The sequence below is a fragment of the Saccopteryx bilineata genome, chromosome 2 (genome assembly GCF_036850765.1).
Source record: "Saccopteryx bilineata isolate mSacBil1 chromosome 2, mSacBil1_pri_phased_curated, whole genome shotgun sequence".
Lineage (NCBI taxonomy): Eukaryota > Metazoa > Chordata > Mammalia > Chiroptera > Emballonuridae > Saccopteryx > Saccopteryx bilineata.
This window is the reverse complement of record NC_089491.1, coordinates 322,254,534-322,277,325: the sequence shown is the minus strand read 5'-3', so window position 1 is coordinate 322,277,325 and position 22,792 is coordinate 322,254,534. Positions and strand designations below refer to the sequence as shown.

General features: G+C 39.8%; 1 protein-coding gene across 1 annotated transcript in view; it reads right to left on the bottom strand.

Annotated features, from left to right (window-relative positions):
* Positions 1-16,189, bottom strand: part of TES (testin LIM domain protein) — a 51,274-nt gene extending 35,085 nt beyond the window's left edge. The window contains exon 1 of the mRNA XM_066262153.1: positions 15,975-16,189. Within this exon, the coding sequence (XP_066118250.1) occupies positions 15,975-16,001 (27 nt within the window). The 5' untranslated portion in view covers positions 16,002-16,189. The remainder of the gene's footprint in view (positions 1-15,974) is intronic.
* Positions 16,190-22,792: the final 6,603 nt, after the last annotated feature.

Sequence of the window (22,792 nt, the reverse complement as noted above, 5' to 3'; positions counted from 1 at the left end):
CAGCGTCTGTGGGTCAGGCAGATGGGAGTGGCTTCACTAAGTGGGCTGGCTCAGGGTGTCTTGCAAGGCTGCAATAAGGGGTCAGCTAGGACTGCAATCATTGCAAGGCTCAACCACGAGGGAGACCCACTTTTAAGCTCCCTTGCATGGTATCTCATAAGGCCACTGGTTAGCCCAGGAGAGTGACCTCGGAGACTGAGAGCACCCAAGAGGGAAGCCAATGTCTTTAATATCAGAAGTGACATCCCATCACTTCTGCTATGTTACACTCTGGTAGCAACTGCCCAGGTCTCACCCTCATTCAGGGCAGGGAAACACATAGGAATAAAATCTAGCAGGTGGGAACCAGTGGGGCATCTCAGAGGCTGCCTACTATAACTTCTTTACCATTTGACTTCAAATCCAAAGACCAAGGGATTTGTTATGAGACATATTACAAAGGGAGGAGGAAGTGCAAGGGGTAATTTTCTATCACCATTGCCAGAGGCGGATTAAGGCCAGTTGAGGCCCCAGGTGCAGAAGAAAATATTGGGCCCCTTAAAAAAAAAAGAGAGACAGGTAAAGAAAAATACATGTTAACCACATTTTTAAATAAATAAAAAATATTATGAACTATTAATGTTAAAATTGCACATTTGAAACTGAACTTGATGTCATTAGAAAAAAGTGTCAAGTTGGGGTTTTGCAGGGCCCTTCAGAAGTCGGGGCCCAGGGCTCGTGCCTGGTGATCCCGCCATTAAATCCGCTCCTGACCACTGCACCTTTATTTTTCCATTTCAAATATTAATATAGCTCTTCATCCAAACGGGCATAGTAAAACATAATTTTCCACTTTTCTTATAAATATCCCTACTCCCTTCAATTTGGTAATCACTCAGGACCAGGAAACTGCCTTCCAAAAGAAAGGGTAGAATGTGATTTTTAGTCTCTAAGCCTTATATTCATACATGACAATACATATATATATAGATAGATAGATAGATAGATATAGATATATTATACATATATATAAATATATATACACACACACTTGTGCGTACACTTATATATAAACATACCTGTGTTATAGAACTCAATCACAAGTCAGAATGCAAAATATCAGGTTTAACTAGTAAGAAATTTCTAGAAATATATTTGAGAAAAATGTCACAATTTTTATAATATAGAATACATTCCTAGTCCTCCTTAATGAACACATAGTAAAAGTAAAATGGAAAAAACTGACATAAACTTTACGCTATTACGCACATCTAGCTGGTGACAGAATTAAGTAAAATAAAATATAGCTCCACTCAGTGATATCCAGATGCAAATTACTTGACTCAAGACTGTCAGCAGTTCATAACTACTTTTCTTCTACTGCCTACTTATAATGTATCTTTACAGTATTATTAGGGGCAAAATCATTTCAATTTTTTTTAAAAGATCTGCACTTTGGGTAAGCGAATGATAAAAAGAAATGTATACTATCTGTTCAGTTTATGGTGGTTCCTTATAATCAAGTTCCAAATTGAGTACTATCAAATTATTTTTAAACTATTGCTTAACCTGACCAGGCGGTGGTGCAGTGGTACAGTGGATAGAGTGTCGGTCTTGGACTCAGAGGACCCAGGTTCGCCAGCTTGAGTGCAGGCTCATCTGGTTTGAGCAAGGCTCACCAGCTTGAGCCCAAGGTCGCTGGCTCGAGCAAGGGGTTACTCGGTCTGCTGTAGCCCCCTGGTCAGGGCACATATGAGAAATCAATCAATGAACAACTAAGGAACCGCAACGAAGAATTGATGTTTCTCATCTCTCTCCCTTCTTGTCCATCTGTCTTTCTCTCTGACTCTGTCTCTGCCACACACACACACAAAATAAATAAATAAAAATAAACTATTGCTTAAAGGAAATTGCTTGTAATGTTCAACAAACACCCCTCCTGTGCTGAAACTGCTGCTCAGTGAGGACTGGCCAGCTCTGGCCCCACGGAAGGACAGCTGCAGCACAGACAAGCCCTCCAAACCTACCATTATTAGCTATAAAAGGGGTGTTAAAGAACTGATTACAAAAGACATCTGTAGGAGTCCTTTAGAAGACTTTAATCGTGACAAACAATCCTAATTTCATCTTGTGTCATTACCTCCAACTGGCTCCACAGAGAAGACCTAACAGCTGAATACTGAGAGGCCAGTGTTAGAATTCTGCATATCCCAAACTTGAATATTTGCATCATTTGTGCCAGACCTAAGGGCTGTAGTGTCATTAGGAGTAACCTGTTATAACAGGTGAGTGAGGGCAAGGGGTGGGTGACTGTTCAATTATGTGACTTATTGCCACTAATTCTCTATCGAATAAAAGCACATGCAAGAAAAGAGGACAGTACAGGTGTGGTTTTCACAGAGCAAAGAATGAAGACAAGGGCTCGGGCTCTGGCTGAGAGAGCCACCCAAAGAGGCTGCGGGGGGCAGGAGGGGTTAGGAGGACCCAAGGGAACCTGGAGAATAAAACCCCATGCAGAGAAGGCACAGGAAACAAGGACTGGAGGAGGGGTGTGGTATGCAAAAATACAGTCCTGTTTCCCACTTTTACCTTGGATTGGCATCAGGGGCAATTAGAACAAAAACGAAATCTTACAGCACAGACAGGGGGGTCTTGTACAAGGAGAGAAAGAGGGGAAGCCTCAGGGACTCTCCTGAGTGACGCCTTAGCTCTTACTTCATGCCTAGCCTTTCACACATCCCCTCCTGCAAAAATTTGAATTGTGTTTGCACGGTGTGGTGTGTAAGCATAAGCACTTTAATTGCTTTTTGACCATCTTTTGATTTTTCACCTATTAGAGAAATGGTATGATTTCATATGTTTTTCGTTAAATGTTTAGACTATAGCCCACAGACTTCCCCACCACAAAAGGTACATAGATGTCATTTTATTTTTTTTAGTTTATTTTTTTATTTTTTATTTTTATTTTTTTAATATTTTATTGATTTTTAGAGAGAGGGGATAGAGAGAGAGAGAGAGAGAGAGAGAGAGAGAGAGAGAAGGGGAGGAGCAGGAAGCATCAACTCCCATTTATTGCCTTGACCAGGCAAGCCCAGGGTTTTGAACCAGCAACCTCAGTGTTCCAGGTTGATGCTTTATCCCACTGCGCCACCACAGGTCAGGCTAGATGTCATTTTAGATTTGTCAAAATTTAGGGAAAATAGACAACTTTCAAAACATGCCTACACCACCTTTTTACAACTAGGATCAAATTTCAGTTGCATGTTAATTTAATTTTCCTTCATCTTGAGGAACAACAAGCAAATAAATCAAAATTCAATTTGACTAGATTAGAAAGTGGGCCCATTCTCAAGTGACCAATGATGTCATAGAAGCTACAGTGCCCTGATTCTTGATTCTTTCATATGCACAGAGGGCTATGAGCATATTTCAGAATGGAAAAACCCTTTCTACAGCTCATTGTGAGAGGTTGAGAAGACTTGCGTGCTAGTATAGAATGGGTATGAAGTTATGATTTTTTGCTTAAAAAATCATCTTTAAACATAGTGGCTTGTTTCAGCTGTTTATTCTGTAGTCTCAGATCATGATATTCCACTCCTGCTTTTGCTGTTTGGAGCCTTGGGCTGAGTTCAGCGGACTCACTGCAGGTGCAGTGGACTTGGGACAGCTGACCCAGAGGCGCCTTGGCCGAGGTGTTGCATCTATTCCTGTGGCCTGCCATCCTTCAATATGGTGCGCGAGGCTGCTTCACATGGCAGCCGCAGGGCTCCAAGAAAGTAGTTAGAAGCAAAAGGTCTCCTGAGGTCCAAGCTTGCAGTGCACATAACATCACTTCCACCATGTCTATTAGCAGTCCCAATTCAAAGGGTAGGAAAATAGACTTCATTTCTCAATGGGAGGTCCTGTAAAGAATTGTGGCCATTTTTGCAATTTAGCATAAAAACTCTGAGGAAGATTCTGTTCAGAAAAATGTACCTGTTCCCAATACTGGACCAGAATACCTGGTAATGTTAAATTAGATGCCCCTACTCCAGAGAACCTAGTTAATACTTTGGTATGCACTCAGACAAGTACTGGAAACAATTACTTATAAATGATTTAAAAACTAAAATCAAAATGATTTGCAAATTATAAAAAGGGAAAAAGTTAAATCCAATAATTGAATACATCCAAACCATTCAACTTTAAAAAAACATTTCTTTATGCTCCACAAAGCACCAAGTATCAATAGTTTCCTGGAAAACATGTTGTCATGAAATGCTTGATAATTAATATATTCACATGCCCTACTAAATGGTTTGGAGATCTACAACGGATTTTCCTCTCTCTACCTAGGATTTCCTGATAATGATTATGATGTGTCTATTTACTGTCAATATGTAGACACTGTACTTGGTACTTTAAAACCTTCACCTCTGTAAGGCCAGTAGTCACGACCATCACAGCCAGGCACGTGCAGGTTTCCCATTAGATTCGGACAGACAGTAGAGAAACAGCAGAGCAAAAACTGGTGGGCCACACCTTTTATTCAAGCCTTACATCCAGCCAGCGAGTAAACACAAACACACTGGGTACCAAAACCCACTCATTCAGTGCTCACAAGCTACTGACACATCCGAGTTTTCCTAGAATCAAAGGCCCCCACTAGTTCAGTCACTTCTAGATCCCCATCTCCTTTTCTCTGCACAAACTGGCTTCTCCTTCAGCACCCCACAATCTTGGCTGCCTTCTCTCACTCTGAAAATAGGATCTCCGGCCTCCTCCTTCTTCCTTCTTCTTAAAACATTTTGGTGTGAAAATCCCTCCTCCAGCACACATTAGCATAACAAAACCCCCTCCCAAGCAGGAAGGTAATTAGCAGTATCACCTGGGCAGCATCATTCATGCAGGCAGCGCCATTTTTAACAATAAAAGTGAGCAAAATCAAATAACACAAATTTTACAAATTTATTTGTCCAACAATCTCCATTACCTTTATCCCTCTGGTAAGACAGATTTTCAGATAAGGATCCTGTGATTTCGAGAGTTAAGTAACTTTGCTAAATTCACAAAGCCAGTAAGTTCCAGGACTGAGAACTGAGCCCAGGATTGTAGAGCTGACAATCAACCTTCCTGCAATGCCCTCTAGTGCTCCAACCTGTAGCTTAAGGTGACCAATGCTCTAAGGGGGATAGAAGATATGTTGAGTCAACAGGATCCCAACTCACAAGGGGAGCAATGCACAGCCTGCATTAGCTAAACCCGGTGTGATATTCCCCCTTCTACCTCAAGAGATGACATAGTGCAGGGGTCGGGAACCTATGGCTCATGAGCCAGATGAGGCTCTTTTGATGGCTGCATCTGGCTTGCAGACAAATCTTTAATAAAAAAAATAATAACATTAAAAATAGAATATGTTCTCATGTATTATAATCCATTCATTTCCTACTGCTCATGTTCATGGTTGCAGGTGGCTGGAACCAATCACAGCTGTCCTCCGGGACAACACCAAATTTTTATTGGATAATGCGTAATGTACACGGGTCGTTGTATGGCTCTCACAGAATTACATTTTAAAATATGTGACGTTCATGGCTCTCTCAGTCAAAAAGGTTCCCCAACCCTGACATAGTGTATTAAACAAGAATCAAAATTAGGAGAGAGGTGTAGACCCTCAACCGTAGGCCCAACTCCTGTACTAGCTGTGACACACTTCCTTTTTTCAAACCTGTGACCTGGAAAAATGACAAAGTACTGCTGATCATGGATCTCGGCTTTTAGAAGAGTCAAAACTGCAAATATAACAGTAAGAAGAGCAACAAGTTGACTGACTTTTCGCAGCCCTGCTCTTTGGCTCACGCTATTGCTTTTTCCTGGAATGCCTTTTCTTTTTTTTTTGGCCTAATGAAACTGAATTTATCTTATAGGAGTTAGTTTGATTGTTGTTTCCTCCATAAAATACTCCCAAACTACACAAGTAAAGTTAATTACTCCTGCTTCTGAGACTCCTAACAGCAGTCTGCATTCCTGTTATGGCAGCACTACTCGAAGTGGGGCAATACAGATGGGACACGAAGGAATGAGAGTAAGCAGTTAGGAATGATTAGGCAATGTGATGCACTTAATATATTCTTTTAATTAGCCTTGTATTTGTCTTTTTTAGTAAATTATTTCTTATTGTTTTTAAAAATACAGGCCTATGACAGATTCGGGTTTTTTAAAATGATTACGTACCACAGATAGTTTGAGAAACACCATATTACAGCATCTAGTTCTGTCTATCCAGCATTGTGATTAGTTTACATGTCTGTCTTGCCCACCAGCTAGCTTCTACCCAGCTTTTTTTCTTTTACTCTGCCAAAGCTGATACCACAGTCTCTTGGGGGGATAAAAGCTCAACAGGCGACGTTGATAGAAACTGAATTGAGTTTCCTCTCTGGTCTTACTTTTAAACTGTCCGTCTTAATATTCTTTATGAAAAACAAAGGCTACCTTTCTTCTGTTAAGCCCACAGCTATCTCTATTGTAGGCCAGCACCCCATAAGGAAATGGACAAAAAAAAAATCCAACAGATTTTTTACCTTTACTTTGTGACTCACTCTGTCAGGCTTTTATGATGTTACTCATAGCAACACAAAATCCACCCAGCATCTGCATGATCATTTAGCAATGAAACATGATATCACTTTATCTTCAAACAAAGCAAGGGAAAGTTTACTGCGGCTACAAACTTACAGACTCAGCACCAAGGCATCTGTCTAAGGCTTTCAGCCTGTGTTTTGCTAGGCTCATTGGTCAGATAAAAAGCTATGCAATGGACATACAAAACCCCTTTTTACAATCCTGCCAGTGGTCAGAATGCCACTGTAATAAATACAAGCTAAATCATTCATGATTCAGAGATTAACTCTATGTACATAGCAGTAGCCTTGCTGTCATTTAGCGATAAGATCTCAGCAGTTCTCACTGCCTGACTCCTCATACAGCGCCTCCTTCACACTTGGCTCAAACCTGAGCAGTCTCCCATTCTTAGCAGACTCCCTGATACATCTAAAATAAAGGCAGTGATTCCAGGAATCAACCAATTTGTAAAACTATGTACTCAGTGTGACAGAAGCAGAAATACTTCCACAGCACTGTCCTGATTACACCTAGTGAGTTTCTTGTGGCTTTTTCCTCTACCACCTTCTGTTCTTTCCTAATATTTTTGGTAATAAACAGTTATTATACTGGCTGGTTGAGAAAGAAGAGAAAAGCAATTAAAAAGTCATTTTAGGATCATGGCATAAACTTGCCTTAGAAAATTATATAATATTTATACATACCCTTACTTCTTTAATTCAGCAGTACATAAGTAGAGAGCTGCATAGATCGGGCGCTTAGAAATATTTAAAACAAACAAGTCAAACTACTATAAATCTCCGCATCCCATCCCAGTCCGGGGCTCTATCCACTGCACCACTGCCTGTTCAGAAAACTACTATAAATCTGATTGGAACTCTCTTACAGAAGAGTCAAAGATTGGAGCTGGAGAGCTGAAAAGCATAACCTCTAAATTTAATTCTCAACTAACAGTGCTTAAGAAAACATTTAATACACGAATATTCATTCAAAGAACAGGGGTGAACTATCAATGACCAAATTATTGTTCCTAATATCTTGAAAATCTATGATATTTTGAAACCTATTTCAACTTGGTTAGTCTTTTTTCTATTTTCCTCTCGTCAAAAAGGTTGATTTCATAATTTGTAATTTACATAATATCTTCTGAACATCACCATTTGTTAAAAGCAAAATAATTTCCTGTATGTACTGTATATGAATGATCTAAAAAGTTTTTTAAAAATCATAGTTTCAGTTAATAAGGCAGTGAATACCAAACAAAAATTAGTAATGACTGCAAACAGGAAACACAACTCAAGAAAGACTCTTCCATACATATTTAATCAGGAAGAAGACTTACTTGTATACATATAGCTGTAAGTTTGTAATTAATGTAGTCTTATTCATTTATGAGCTTTTTTGCATTTTAGTATATAAAAGCTGCTTTCTCATTTCTTTTCCATTTGCCATTGTTTAACATAAACAGAATAAGAATCCCTAATTACAAAGCTTGCAAAACCAGTAACCGATGATAAGAATCACCATTAAACTACCCGTGCTCTCTCTGTGTTGGAGTCTAGTACACTCTGACGTGTGAAGAGTTCAAGTTGTGCTTACTTTCTACCATTTACTCTCATTTACTCTTTTGCTCTAGCATTCCTCTCAGCATTAAGTTCTGTGTTACAAGGTATTATGTCCTTTGTGTTCACACCATACCCAAGAGTCTACACCAGTGCTTGCCACACAGTACGCACATAGTTTTTAAATGAATCATTGTATTTGGACAGCAATAACTTTTAAAGAAAAAATTCCCTCCATTATTGTTCATTTTCCTGTAAGTAAATATCAAGGAAAGTAATTTATCACTTCCAGGCTTATCTGACCTGGGCTAATGGATCTGTCTATATATAAGGTCTACCGGAAAGTTCTGTCCGTTTTTGGAATAAAACAAAATACAAATTTTTCTTACCATCAATAAACTTTATTAAATAATACAATTGCCATTATTATTAATGATTTCTTGCCAGCGTGAGGGCAATTTGTATATCCCATTTTTGAAAAATGTTTTATCTTTTGATGCAAAAAATTGAACCAGTGCTTGTTTGATATCTTCTTCATTTTTGAATTTTTTGCCCTTCAAAAAATTTTGTAATGACAAAAATAAGTGATAGTCGGAGGGTGCTAAGTCTGGGAAATATGGTGGATGCGACAGACATGCTTCTGTAGCATTTCTTCCTTGTTGAAATTCATAAAAATTACAGTGGTGTAAATAAACTTTATCAGTAGCCATGGGTACACTATGGCTTCACACATAAGACTAACGTGAATCAACTTTGTTTTAGTTAATTTGCTACATCAGTATGTATACATTAAGTGATAAAAATAGAGAGGCACACATGTGCCAAATAAACATGTACTTACGTGTCGAAACTTGTTATGATAGAAACGGACAGAACTTTCCGGTAGACCTTATACCTTTGAAGCTTAACACGACAGATTTATATTAAACTTATCATCTTCAAATACCCTATAAATATTAAAAAGGTGAACTAATTAAGTAAAAACAAGTTGAAAAAATAGCTAAGATTTATGAAAAAAATATTAAGTTCAGTACACTATGACATTTCATTAAAATCACACATTTTATATATCCTTGGCTTGTGTGATTTCTAAGCAGTGGAACTTTATTATTTTCAGAGATGACTGATAATATTTTCCACAGTGAAAAAGTCATAGGATATGGAGAAACTTTAGAAATCACTTGGTTCTCCTAGTGATTTTTTTTTATTAAGTGAGAAGTGGGGAGGTAGGGAGGCAGAGAGACTCCCGCAAGCGCCCCAACCGAGATCCACCCAACAAACCCATCTGAGGTCACTGCTCCATTGCTCTGCAACTGAGCTATTTCAGCACCAAGGCTATGGAGCCACTCAGTGCCTGGGGCCAATATTCGAACCACTCAAGCTGCAGGAGAAGAGAGAGTGAGTGAGAGAGGGAGAGAGAGAGAGAGAAGAGGAGGGGTGGAGAAGTATATGGTTGCTTCTCCCGTGTGCCCTGACTTGGAAACCGGAGACTTCCACACAATGGGCTGATGCTCTACCACTGAACCAACTGGCCAGGGCTGATTTTTATAGATATGGAAACAGATCTAAAATAGCCAACATTACACCAGACATATCAATTCTCAGTCCAGAGTGATTTGAACAATATGTTGATAAACAGAAGTGAGAAAACTGATGTACCACAGAACTCTCCATATTCACAGCTCTTTACATATACTGGGCACTTTCTGGCCTTTTCTAATTTAACACATTGTGGTGATTTGGTTTATAAAAACTTATACTCAAATTAGCATCAGGCCACATTGTATTCCTACTTCTAGTTCTCAGAAAAAGAACAAAGAAAACAGTCATCTTTTATAGTTTACCACTCAATAAGAATTTGTGGAGAATGGCCACCAACTTCTTAACCTCTTCCTACTAAGTAGACTCCTCAGAGTACCCCTGTTGCTCTCTGGTGGTCCGCAGTGTGAGCTCCATACTTACAATGTGGTGGAATCCTAGAGCTCCGTGAGAGCCTCGGGCTAGAACTGACCATGTTGTTTCTACTGATTCTCAACAGATGCTTTTGTATAAAGAGTGAGAAATTTAAAACCATGACACCACCACAAACCAGTCCTCCTCCCACCCAGCATGGAATTCTTTTTTTAACTAGTCTTGGCTGTGTGGTCTGCCACTCCAGTGGTGCACTGAGCACTATGCTGCTAGAGACAGGAGAGGTGTTGCGTACGAGCCCACGTGAAAGGCTTTCTGTCAACTGGGGAGTTCAGCAGGTAGAACAGACTCTTCTGCAGCCCAACCATGAGTGTCTATACACAGTTTCGGTGTCACTGGTTAAAATCCCAAAGTGCAGAGCCAAATGCAGGGTCACTACTATTCAAGACCATATTGAGTATGTAGAAGTCGTCAACACTACCACAGCTCCCAACAAAAGTTGGGAGAATCTTAGAAGATGTGGTCCAGAATATTATTAAAGCTTACAAAATTTATTTGCCTGTAAAACTCTCCCCAAACTTCCTTTTCATAATACTTTTACTTTATGTAGACTGTCTCTGTCCAAAGAGGTCAATGGCAACTCATACAAAAGGGCATGGGTAAAGTATAAATAAAATAGAAAACACCAGTAGGGTGGTAACTGTTGGAATAAAAACTACTTCCTCTAATTCTTTTAAACAAATAAAAATGTTAAAATGTATCTTATGCTATTTCTCTTTTTATATTAAGATAATTCATCTACCATATATTTAGTGAGCAAGGCAGGGTCAGAGAGGACTGAGATTAAGGCTAGGTGGTATGATGGAAGGAGAATTCTAAAGATTATGGTTCAAGTTCATAGGTGCTGTGGGTTTTGGATGAATCAATCTAAGCCTGTTCCCTTATCCTTAAAATGAGAATAAAGTTTACTTCATAAGATTGCTTTGAACAGCAAACAAAGTAACTATGCAAGTATAAATAGGATATGAATCCACTTCTCAATAAGGTTATAATCTAGGAAGAAGAAAACTATAAAGAGGCAATTTTCAACAGTTGTACCACAGAAGTTTTAAAATGTGCAATATCTGACTATGTAGTCAAGGACACCGACCTCTTTTCCCTTACATTATCCAATAAAAAAAAAATGACAACAGCCAACACAAAAATAGCCACTTGGCGTCAATGAATCAAAATTATATCTATTTCTTTTTGTCAGATCAGCCAAAAATGTATTTGTTGGTGTGCCACAGAATTTTAGTAATTACTTTTTTGTTTTTTCTTTTTTTAAATGAGAGGAGGGGAGATAATGAGACAGAGGAGGGAGACAGTGAGACAGAGGAGGGAGATAGTGACACATTCGCCCAGACCATGATCCACCCAGGAATCTTCATCTGAGGCTGATGCAAATGAGCCACTGGCTGCGGGAGGGAAAGAGAGAGAGAAATGGGAGAAGGAGAGGGAAAGAAGCAGATGGTCACTTCTCCTGTGTGCCCTGAATGGGAATCAAACCTGGGATGTCCATACGCTAGGCTGACGCTCCATTTACTGAGCGGACCAGCCAGGCCCAGTAATTAGTTTACTTGTATCATGAGATGAAAGAGGTTGAAAATCGCTGATCTAGAGAAAGAAATTGTAAGTGTACTAAGAGTTACAGGTAACACGTTTGGGAATCAGTAGAAGATTTTGCATCTAACTTAGAAATAAGAAAGATTTCATGAAAAATAGTGTATGGTGGAGGTGTGTCTTGAAGGATGAGTATGATTAGTAGTGTAGATGGGCAAGCAAAGTCAAGAGGTGAGGTGATGGTAAGCAGCTAATAGCCAACTGAGACATAAATCCTCAATTCTACATCACAGTACAGTATAATGGAATAAAATCAATAGCAAACCTACTACAGTTCTATTTAAAAATAATATTCAGGGCAAGTTAGAGAAAGTGACTTTTCATATCCAATTAATGGAATGAATCACATTATTGATTAGAACAGAGAAAAGCTGAGTATCACTTTATTTTCTCCTGTACTTGCTCTGTGTGACAAAGTAACCACCTCCAAGGCCCTAGAAGTCCTTTGCCCTGCCTTCCCATCCCCACCCCCAGCCTTGCCAATGATGCTCACCCCAATAATGGCTTCGAGCTGAAATCTTTACATTTGAGCATCAAGGTCACTATACACTTGCCTTTTTCACTTCAGTCCAGGTCCACGTAAGAGAAAATGTTTACTCTGATTTCTAATAGAAATAATATCTATGGTTCCTTCTCTTTCCAACTGCAATCCCGTTTTCCCTATGTGTGTTTTTTGCTTATTTGTTTGTTTTTGGCTAATGACAGAAGCTTGTAAACAAGTTTGTATGCTGAGCCAAGGGTCTTTTTAGTGACCTGTAATCTTTAAAATGCATTTCATCTTTTAAAAATAAGAGTAAAAGAATCAAAGAGTATCAGACAGAAGTGCAATAAGTTAGAAAGAATCAAAAGACAGAAGTTAGAAGGCAGAATGAATAAGGCAAGAAATTAAAAGCCTTGCAGCTATTTCAGGCAGCATATGGAAATTACTGAGGTTCTCTTTCTTTCTGCTATGGTTCTCCTTCCTTGGTATATTTTTAAAGAAAAAAAAAGTGGTTCTCATGGGAGAGTAACACAGAAATGAAAGAGAACAGCTGGCTGTGGGCAATGATTTATCATTCCCCCCAAAATGAGACTGTTTCTGTTTTTCAAAGGCCATTATTTTTCTTCAAGTAGACAGAGGCTCTACTTACATAAAGTCAATTATAATGAAGAGACTGAAGACATAAGGAAGAGATCTACATGCATAATTCAGAAGACAGTGCAAAGACATAAAAGTCAAGTTCTAGTCTAAAATATTATTAAAACAAAAACTCTGTATAACCAAACTAGCTCTCATATCCTAGCAACAGCTCACTTACTTCAAACAAAACAAAATATAGTAAAATCTAACTATAAAAACCCCTTGTCTTTGTGACAGTGGGTTTTTACTGGTAATTAATCTAAATGTGTGCAAATGATGTGGACACCAACCTCACCTTTTAGAAACCAAGAATCCTATAATAAGATCATCCACCTATATTGTTGTGGAATAAAGACAACTCTAATTCTTCTTACACAAAATGCTAATGGAAACAAAAATAATTTATTTTATCCACCTGGGGAAAATTCCTTATGAAATCAACAATATGTGTTTTAGAAGAAAAAAAATGCCACATATCTTTAAACAGAAGTCAAATTTAGTTTTATTTAAATGATTGGCTGTGTCTTTGTTCCAACGTCCGACTTGGCTTTCTAAAAGTGACATTCAAACTATATTTCTTGTATATCCCAGTCAAAAAGAAGGGAGACCTGAAACCTATCGAGGTACCAACACAGGGAGAGAAGGTTCTGCCCAGTAGATCAGATATAATCTTGTAATGCTTCCTTCCCCTAATGTGTTAAAGAACAACTTCTAAGGGGAACAGAAAGTTTTCTTTTGTTGTTGTGTTTGTTTTTAGTTACAGCTAAGGCTATAAAATGTGTTCCTGCAATTTTCAACCTGTGGGCTGGGAACCTTTTTGTGGAATCCACAGAGCACCAGACTTTTCAAGGGTCCCACAAAGGAAGAGAGAGGGCATGTTTAGCAGTCAGATGGGACATCTTTGGGGTCTTTTATCAGTTTTACCAACTACTGGTTGAGGACAAGGTAGTGAAACAAGGATTTGTTATTGTCATGGGATTATCTGTAAAAGTTTTAAATTTATGGGATCTTTTTTCTTATGGAAGGAAAGGAGGAGGATTAGACAGAAGGATCAGATTCTCAGTCAAAAAGATAACCTTTTAAAGTAAAGGAGAGATGGAGAATAATTATACCATACAGCAAGGGCATTACTTACCATAATCCAAATTTTGAAAATAAGGAAATTGTTTATACAAAATGTCTGTGTTTTTCCATTGTAAGTGCAAAGTTAATTCTTAATTTAACTTTGGAATCCCCCCTAGGAATTACTTCTTGTCTCAAATACTTTTTTTCTTTTTAAATTAAGTTTATTGAAGTGACACTGCTTAACCAAATTATGTACCTGTCAAGTGTACAATTCTACAACACATCATCTGTACACTGCATTGTGTGCCCACCACCCAAAGTGAAATCTTCTTCCATCACCATATTCAAACATACTTTCAAAATCACTTTTGGAAGTTGATTTTTTTTTTAAGTAGATTTTATTGTTCAGAGCAGGAAAATTGAGCAGAAGTCACAGAGCTGCCATACATCTGTCGTCCCATACTCGGCTTTCCCGGGTACCAATATCCTGCCCCAGAGTGGCACAACTGATGAACCTACATTGACACAAACTTATCCTCCAAGGTCCACTGCTTTTCTTAGGGTTCATTCTTGGTGTTATTTAGTCTACAGGTTTTCACAAATATACAACATGTACCGTACCCATTATCAGCTGCATACAAAATAATTTCACTAACCTAGTAAAAATTCTTTGTTTCCTCCACCAAAGGATGCTGACTTTTAAAAGTAGTTTTTGAATCCATATATTATAAGCATGAAGAAGACCCCACCCCCCAAATTTTGGACTACTAAATTCGGTAACTGTCACTCACTTAAAAAATAGTGTTCATCAACAGAAGGTCTTAAGCAACCAAAACGTTTTCTTAGGGACAAGCAAGATTAACAAAAAAATCAGTGTCATTTAAATGCAAATAAAAAAATTAAGCAACCAAGTAGAAAAAGACTAAACTGCAATCACAATACTATTAAAATTTACATGATCTTTTCCTGCCCTTGGATTCCCTCTGAGCGCTGCTTCTAATAAAAAGATGAACTGTGTTTCCACTGTAAGTTTTTGTTTTTCAACAGCTTCTTAACCTAATATTTTGTATTTTTGTACATTTTCAAAAATACAATTTGGGGCTTGAACAGAATTTATGTTCAAGTCACGAATTCTGTCTTTAGGAGATAAAAATAATAGCAACGTTGGCAACTATAGTGGGCAAGAGAAGAAAATTAGGTTCTCTTCTTTCTGCAAAACTTTCTTCCCTGTTTGACAAAGCGCAGCTGGCTTAAATTTACTGCAAAATAACCATGAGCAATGCTTTGGACTGAGACCTCACACACAGAACAGTACCAGAATGTAACATCAGAATTCCTTTGGAGTCCCAGTCTGGTCCCCACCCCTCTCTCCCGGGAGACGAGAGCCTCAGGTGACTGGGGAGCAGCTCGGGCTGCGGGCGCCGTGCGTCCTGACGCCCCGGGCAGCCGGACGGGAGTGCCTGCGGCGCTAACCGCACCGGGGACACCGCCGTCTGGGGCTAGCTGCCCACCAGGGAGCACGTTTCCTCCGAGAAATAACGTCCGATAAGGGAGGCAGTGCTTTGGGGAAAAAAGAAATGAATGACAAAGGGGGAAAAAAACATCACATTTCACGTTACGGGCAGCCCGAGTGTGCAGGACGCGCATTCGATCAGCACGGGCTCCGGGGCCGGCGGCTGCCCGCGGGGAGGGGCCGGTCTGCGCTGTCAAAGCCGCACCGCGCGCGGCCCAGGGCGGAACCCGCCGGACTTCCCGGGACAGGAAGAAGTGGCGTCGCGGTCCGCCCGAGCTGTCCCGAACCTCGTCCACTGCTTTCCGGAAGGCCAGGTCTGCCGGACACCTTAAGGAAAGTTTCCGGCGCTTCCAACCGTCGGACATGGGCAGAGGCCCCGCGCCCGCCCCGCTCGCGCTGCCGACGCCGCTCCCGGAGTTCAGGAGTTAACGGGGTCGGGCATCCGCCCCCGGGACCGGTCGCCGTGCCCGCGACGCCGCTGCCCGGGCGGCTCGCGCCGGACGCCCGGGCGCCCCTCCCACTGCCGGCGGCCAGGTGAAGCGGCCGCCTCCCGCGCCCCTACCTTCTTCACTTTCGGCTCCAGCTCCATGTCTGCGTGTCCGAGCGGCTCCCTCTCCCGTCCAGGGTCTCACGCCTGGGCTCGCCTGGCCTCCGGCTGCGCCGCGGGGAGTGGTGGGCGACCTGCGGGACCAGCGCCACTGCGCGGCCACTCGCCCAGGGCCGTCAAACTTCCGCCGCCCCGTCCGCGGCAGCGGTCCTGCGAATGGGACGGGAACAAAGAGGCCCCGGCAGCCAATGGCAGCAGCGCAGCGCCGGGCGGCCGCCAATCACCACGCGCCGCACGCACCTTAGCGGCCCGATTGCGGTGCCGTCAAGGTGAGGGGCGGGGCCGCGTTCGGGGCGGGGCCCGAGGGAAGCGCTGCCTGTGGAGGGGCTGGCGCCTCCGCGGAGGCGTTGGAGGTCTGCCCGCCCACTTGTAACGTCTAGGGGCCCAGCCGGCCTCCCATGAGCATCCGGAGGAGCCTTTTCCGTTCTGGCGGCTTGTACTTGTGTTTGCCGTCTACCTGTGGCCTGAAGAGTATTTACCTTATGGCTAGCTTCTTGGTTTATTTTTAGGGCAAAGAGAAAGTACAAGATATTGCCGAGATTCTTAGGGATCCTGTGATGGGCACTGCACCCCAATTCCACCTTTGAATTGTAGATATAGCCTTTTTTCAAAAGCTTTTGTCCATAGTCTCAAACACTTGCAAGGTATCTATTAAAGAATTACCGTATACACCTGAAACCTATATAATTTTATTAACCAATGTCACCCCCAATAAATTCAATAAATGAACATAAGGACTTGGGATTTGATTCTAGGGTGGTTTGAAAGCCTTAGAGTTCTAAGTGGGAACCTGGAAGTATGGTTAAAAAAAAAAGAAAAAAAAAAAAGAAAAAGAAAAAAAAGAAATTGTTCCAAAGTGAGTATAGTGTGAATCACTTCAGGGACAGGTTGTGCCGTTCCTTTGGAAGTAGAAGCTTGTTCTTTGTCCCTGCTCTGGGACATGTGAGGCTGCTCATTTGTCTCATGCTTTGATGAAGCAGTGCCACGGGTCTAAAAAGCAGCACTTGAAGCACCAGCTCAGGATCCCTTTCACGGCCTCATTCAGGAACAATTGAGTGAATACCATCTGATTGGTGGGTCTGAAAGGGATCCTAGAGATTATTGAGTCTGGATTTCTCATTTTACAGGAAACTAAGGGCACCAGAGGTGCAGAGACCTGTTCGATTTCTGAGTCTCTTGGGGCAGAGTTAATGAGTTAATGCTCTTAAGTCTTTGAAGAGTGTCTCCAGCATGTTTGGGAATGTAAACACAGCATTCTCACTCAGTAGAAGAGGAAAGTCCAGTGTTTTTTTTTTCAGTTTGATGCTATGACCAAACAAACAAACAAAAAGAATGGGTGGATAGCAGGTGATTTCCTAATCTGGCACCTACTTTTAAAATGGAAAAGTCCAAATAAAGTAGATGTTTGGGTCCAGGATTTTTCCTCTTTGCCTCTGGAAATTTGGCAACTGAAAATATCCAAAATTTATTATAGCCAATACTTTCAACCCTTTGCTTACTTGGCTATTCGTTAACATTATTCAACATAATATTGATTTATGATACACGTGTTTTTTTTTATCCTAGTAATAAACTAAAAGTGGAATGACCAAAATGGATCATGATTTTTTTTTTTCACTCAGTTGAAGAAAAACTTTTCAATCTCATTTCTCCAAACCATCCTAACACTTTGGGCTCCTCTAAAGTTCATCCAATGAACATGAGGTTTATGACAAGGCAATCTGTTCTCTTTCAGGGAGATTAGTAGATGGAAACTGTCTAGTAAAACAGTTTAAATAAGGCATCCAACAAATGTTGTAACATAAATTTTAGGTTTGGTTGGTGGGATTACACTAAGAAAAAGATCTGGATACATGTTAACCATCAAATTCTGCCCTTCCTCTCTTCCCCACCCACTCTCTCATCATCATCACACTGTGTGTGTGTGTGTGTGTCACTGGCAAGGATGGAAGTTGAAATTCAGTTTTTTCTCTCTGGATCATTACTATACCAATTATATAGAAACTAAAATTGAGGTATATAAGTGCTCTATTAGGAGGCTTAGCTATTCGAGTGTTAAGCTAGATATTATGGCACTACTTGGTGATTAGATATAGTTGATGAGAGGGGAGTGAATAGATGGTGGCAAACTGTTTCTGGCTTGATCCCATATGTAGATACTGACCTGCATAAGAAAAGAAAATAATATAGGATGAGGGACAAGATTTTGTTTAGTTTTGCTTTTTGGGGGGAGATGGTAGAGATAAAGAGTACATACAGTTTTAAAACTATTGGGTTTCAGGTTGGGGTATTGAAGTGAAGAATCTAAGTATCAGTCTTAGAGATGGAATCTGACTGTAATGGGGAGTTAGGAGTCAACAATCTACATAGTTAAATTTTATTTATTTATTTATTTATTTATTTGGAGGGGGGCAACAGGAAGCATCAATTTCCATATGTGCCTTGACCAGACAAGCCCAGAGTTTCAAACCAGCGACTTCAGCGTTCTAGATGGACATTTTATACACTGCGCCACCACAGGTCAGGCTTACATAGTTAAATAATTGAAAACCATGGGTGAAATACGATGAGCATGGGAGATTGCAAAATAAGAGAATATCAGAACTACAAGTGAGTAAAACAGCCGGAGAAGCACAGAATGGAGATGAGGCTAGTCAGAGGGTAAGAAAAAAAGAAAAAGAAAAACTGGAATAGAGTCCCAGAGAACAAGAGAGGAAATTCAAAAAGTAATCAACAATGTCAAACTATGGAGGAGGATCAAGTACCCACTGGATTTAACAAAACGGAAGTCATTAGTAAACTTGAGAAATGCTAGCTAGTATATCCTACATGTAATAGGATGATGGCCAAAGTAAGGTAGTAGCAATGGGTATGGAGAGTTAGAAGGAGTAACAAGTGATATTAAAGAGATAGAAAAATATTGGAGTTTATTGATCTGAAGGGAGGGAAGGTAAGAAATCTAGAATGACTTTCAGGAATCTATCAGGGAGACTGATAGAGTAGATATATCATCTCACTCAAGGTATGAAACAGAAAAGAAGGAAGATTGAGAAAGATTAGTGGGTCTAGTGTTGGCGTATGTATCAATTTTGCTAGGGCAATTGGATCTGCGCTTGGTAATCATGAGAAAGATCTGGACTAGAGACAGATAGTTGATGATAAAAACAAACTGACATACATATAGACACAAATGTATATGTACATGTGTACGCAGACACAGGAAACACACTAAAAACACAAGGGAAAGGAAACACCAACAGGAAAGTTTCCTACACCAGGCAAGGTAAATTTTTGGGATAGACACCACTATACCTGTCTCATTTATTAATGTGGTCCCAAGAGTCCTCTTTAAAGCTGTTATTCATTTAGTATTTTCCTGTTGAAGGAACACTTATGCTATTAATATAGCTATTATTGCTTATTAGCAGCTTGTATAGGATTACACATTGCTCTATAGAAATACACCAACATATCTTAGAGCAAACTACCCATAATTTTTTTAATTAACCAAACATTAGAAATTGACTAAGTAAATAATGGATGATCTGTATGCTAGACTTACAATAAAGTTTTAACAATAATACTTAAGAATTTTTGTTGTAATAAACAATTCTAATGTTATGGGAAGAAAATAGAATATAGAATTTTACATGCATTATACTCACCACGCTGCAAAATGCCTTGCATAGAAGAAGAACATGAGAAAATACACTAAAATGTCACCCTTTGATTAGTGGGTTGATGGGGATTCCTTCTTTCTTTTAAAAAAACTTCTATGATGATCATGACATATTTTTAATGGAAAAAAACTTATCTAAAAATATATTATTCAAAGCTTAGTAGGAAGATGAGACAATGGCAGTATAATTTTCAATCTCTTTCAAAATCCACATGAAAATTAAAAACAAAACACAAGACAAAACAGAAAACAGATCAGCTAGTTAACAAAACCAAAAACCCACAGACAACCTTTACAATAAAACTAGGTGACAAAACACAAGGCATGAAGACAAAACACCAAAAGCCACACGACATATATGTATAAACAAGTTCATGCGGGCCGGGGTGGGGGGGAGAAAACAATAAGGCAGTGTCTGATGGATAGGAGAACTCAAGATGTTTTCTAAAACTGAAACAATAAGAATGATTGAAGGGGTTACACCAATCCTATCCTTGTGATATCTAAAAACTAACACTCCAGAGCTCCCTCCTAGGAGAGGGTCCCACAGCAAGGAACTACATGGAGGGAAATCAAAATGGAGTAGGAAGGGGCAGAAGAGGCGGTGGAAAGTGAGTAGCTAGAGCAGGGGTCGGGAACCTATGGCTCGCGAGCCAGATGTGGCTCTTTTGATGGCTGCATCTGGCTCGCAGACAAATCTTTAATAGAAAAAAACACGTTAAAAATATAAAACATTCTCATGTATTACAATTCATTCATTTCCTACTGCTCATGTTCATGGTTGCGGGTGGCTGGAACCAATCACAGCTGTCCTCTGGGACAACACCAAATTTTTATTGGATAATGCATAACATACACGGGTCGTTGTATGGCTCTCATGGAATTACATTTTAAAATATGTGGCGTTCATGGCTCTCTGAGCCGAAAAGGTTCCCGACCCCTGAGCTAAAGAAACACTCTTTAATATGGTAGCCAGTAATAACATGCAGTTATTTAAATTTTAATGAATTAATTAAATTTAATAACATTAATTAAAATTTAAAATTTAGCTGCTCAGCCACTCTAGCCATATTTCAAGTGCTCACAGCCAGAAAGGAGAAGAGAGAAAAATCCCCCAAATATGCTATATTCTTTAATACTTTATAAAAACAAGGGAAGATGGAGCTCTCTGAATTGGCACATGATTTTCTGAAACCTGCCTTGTTATAAAAGTTCAGGAAATTAATATCACATAAAAGTGGGGGCAACATTAAATTGTCCAGGTCAAATTCAATACAAAATTATCATAAGAAAAAAGAGAAAATAGAACAGAATAACTTCCCTACAGATGCCGAAAGAACACCTGAAAGATGTGTCCATAAAACAGAACAAAACTGTAAGCTAGTATTTTTAAACAAGCTAAAAGACATTAAAAAGATAATACATGCCAGAAAGAAACCATAAAAAGTAGAATATTAAAAACTTAGCAGTGAGATGATAGACTTCAAGAAAAAGACTTTAGAAATGAAGAAACATATTATCAATACATAAATAGATAAATAAACTAAAAGAGCACAAGTGTGAATACCGGTAATGCTTAAGAAAAATGAAAGGCAAAAAAGAAGAAATTTTTTAAAAAATGAAGAAAAGAAGATAAAGTAACAAATATTGCCAATAGGATGACTCGCGCTGAGGCAGGAGCCAATGGCCTGGCTGCTTACCCAGGAAGCGCAGAGTTTGCAGGTTTGCAAGCAGGAAGTCCTGGCTTTAAAACAGCACCAGGCCTGACCTGTGGTGGCACAGTGGGATAAAGCATCAACCTGGAACGCTGAGATCGCCTGTTTGGTACCCTGGGCTTGCCTGGTCAAGGCACATATGGGAGTTGATGCTTTCTGCTCCTCTCTCTCTCTCTCTCTCTCTCTCTCCTCTCTGAAAATTGAATAAATAAAATCTTTAAAAAAATAAAATAAAATAAAAAAATAAAACAGCACCAGATGAGTGCAACACCCATTATTTTCAGGTGGTCATTGATGGCCCCCAGAAGTCCCCCTTTGAGAGAGGGACTTTAAACTTGAACTATTCCTTCCAAAAAATACCTGCACCTAAAGTGTGGTTCATGACCAAAATTTATTCCCTTAATGTAGGCAGCTGGGAAGAACGTGTTTAGATATTTTGAAAGACAGGAGGTCCCCAGCACTTCAGATCCGCATGGTTCTGCTACCCATCCAGGTTTTGTTAAGTGCTCCCAGTCTAGATAATCCATTAGCAAATGATGTAGTGAGGCTGGAAGACCAATGCAACCCAAGCCTAGAAGCAGCTAGAGCATGGGCGAGGCTATATGCCGTGAATGATGTTTACATTGATCTGATCTATTCTGCTACGACTGCTTCCTTTTTTGTTTACATTTAATGGACACAGACTGTTCTGAGAAACATGGCAGGATAAAAGCCCCAAAATCTTCAGTTCTTTGGTGATTATATACACATCAGCAAATATGTGTCTTGTCCTGATTCACTCTTACAAAGCATGAGCAGTGACAAGAAGCATCACTTGGAATGCTGTGAAACGCCTACAAGCAGTAGACCCTCTGCTTTATTCATTCCCCATCATGATTAAGTATATAGCTCTGTGAATGAAGGTGGTTGTCAGGGTTAGCTGCAGGGATGTGGGTGTTTTTCTTTATTATTTTTTTTTGAGAGGGGAGGTAGATTTATTTTAATGTTATAAGCTCCTTCTCCCCTTTTATGGAGATCTAATTGCATTGGTTAAAAGCAGCTGACCAGTTCTTTAGAATATGTTTCCTTGCCAATTCTAACTTTATTTGTATGTTGTAGATGGACAAACTTGCTTGATTGAACCAAAATGGGAACTAAAGCATATGTCATGACCCTGACTAATAATGCTGTGACTTTTCTGTCAAATGTAGGAATCCTTCCCTCAAGAAAAAGCTTGTGACCATTTTCTATGGCTTGTCTAGAAAATTCTGTAAAGCTTATGTTTTAGTAAAATATTTTTATTATTATTTAAAAAAATGATAAAAAGATAAAAAAAAATGGATGACAGGGGTCCCTGAAGACAAAAATCAAACCAAAAGAACAAATAAATACTAAAACTG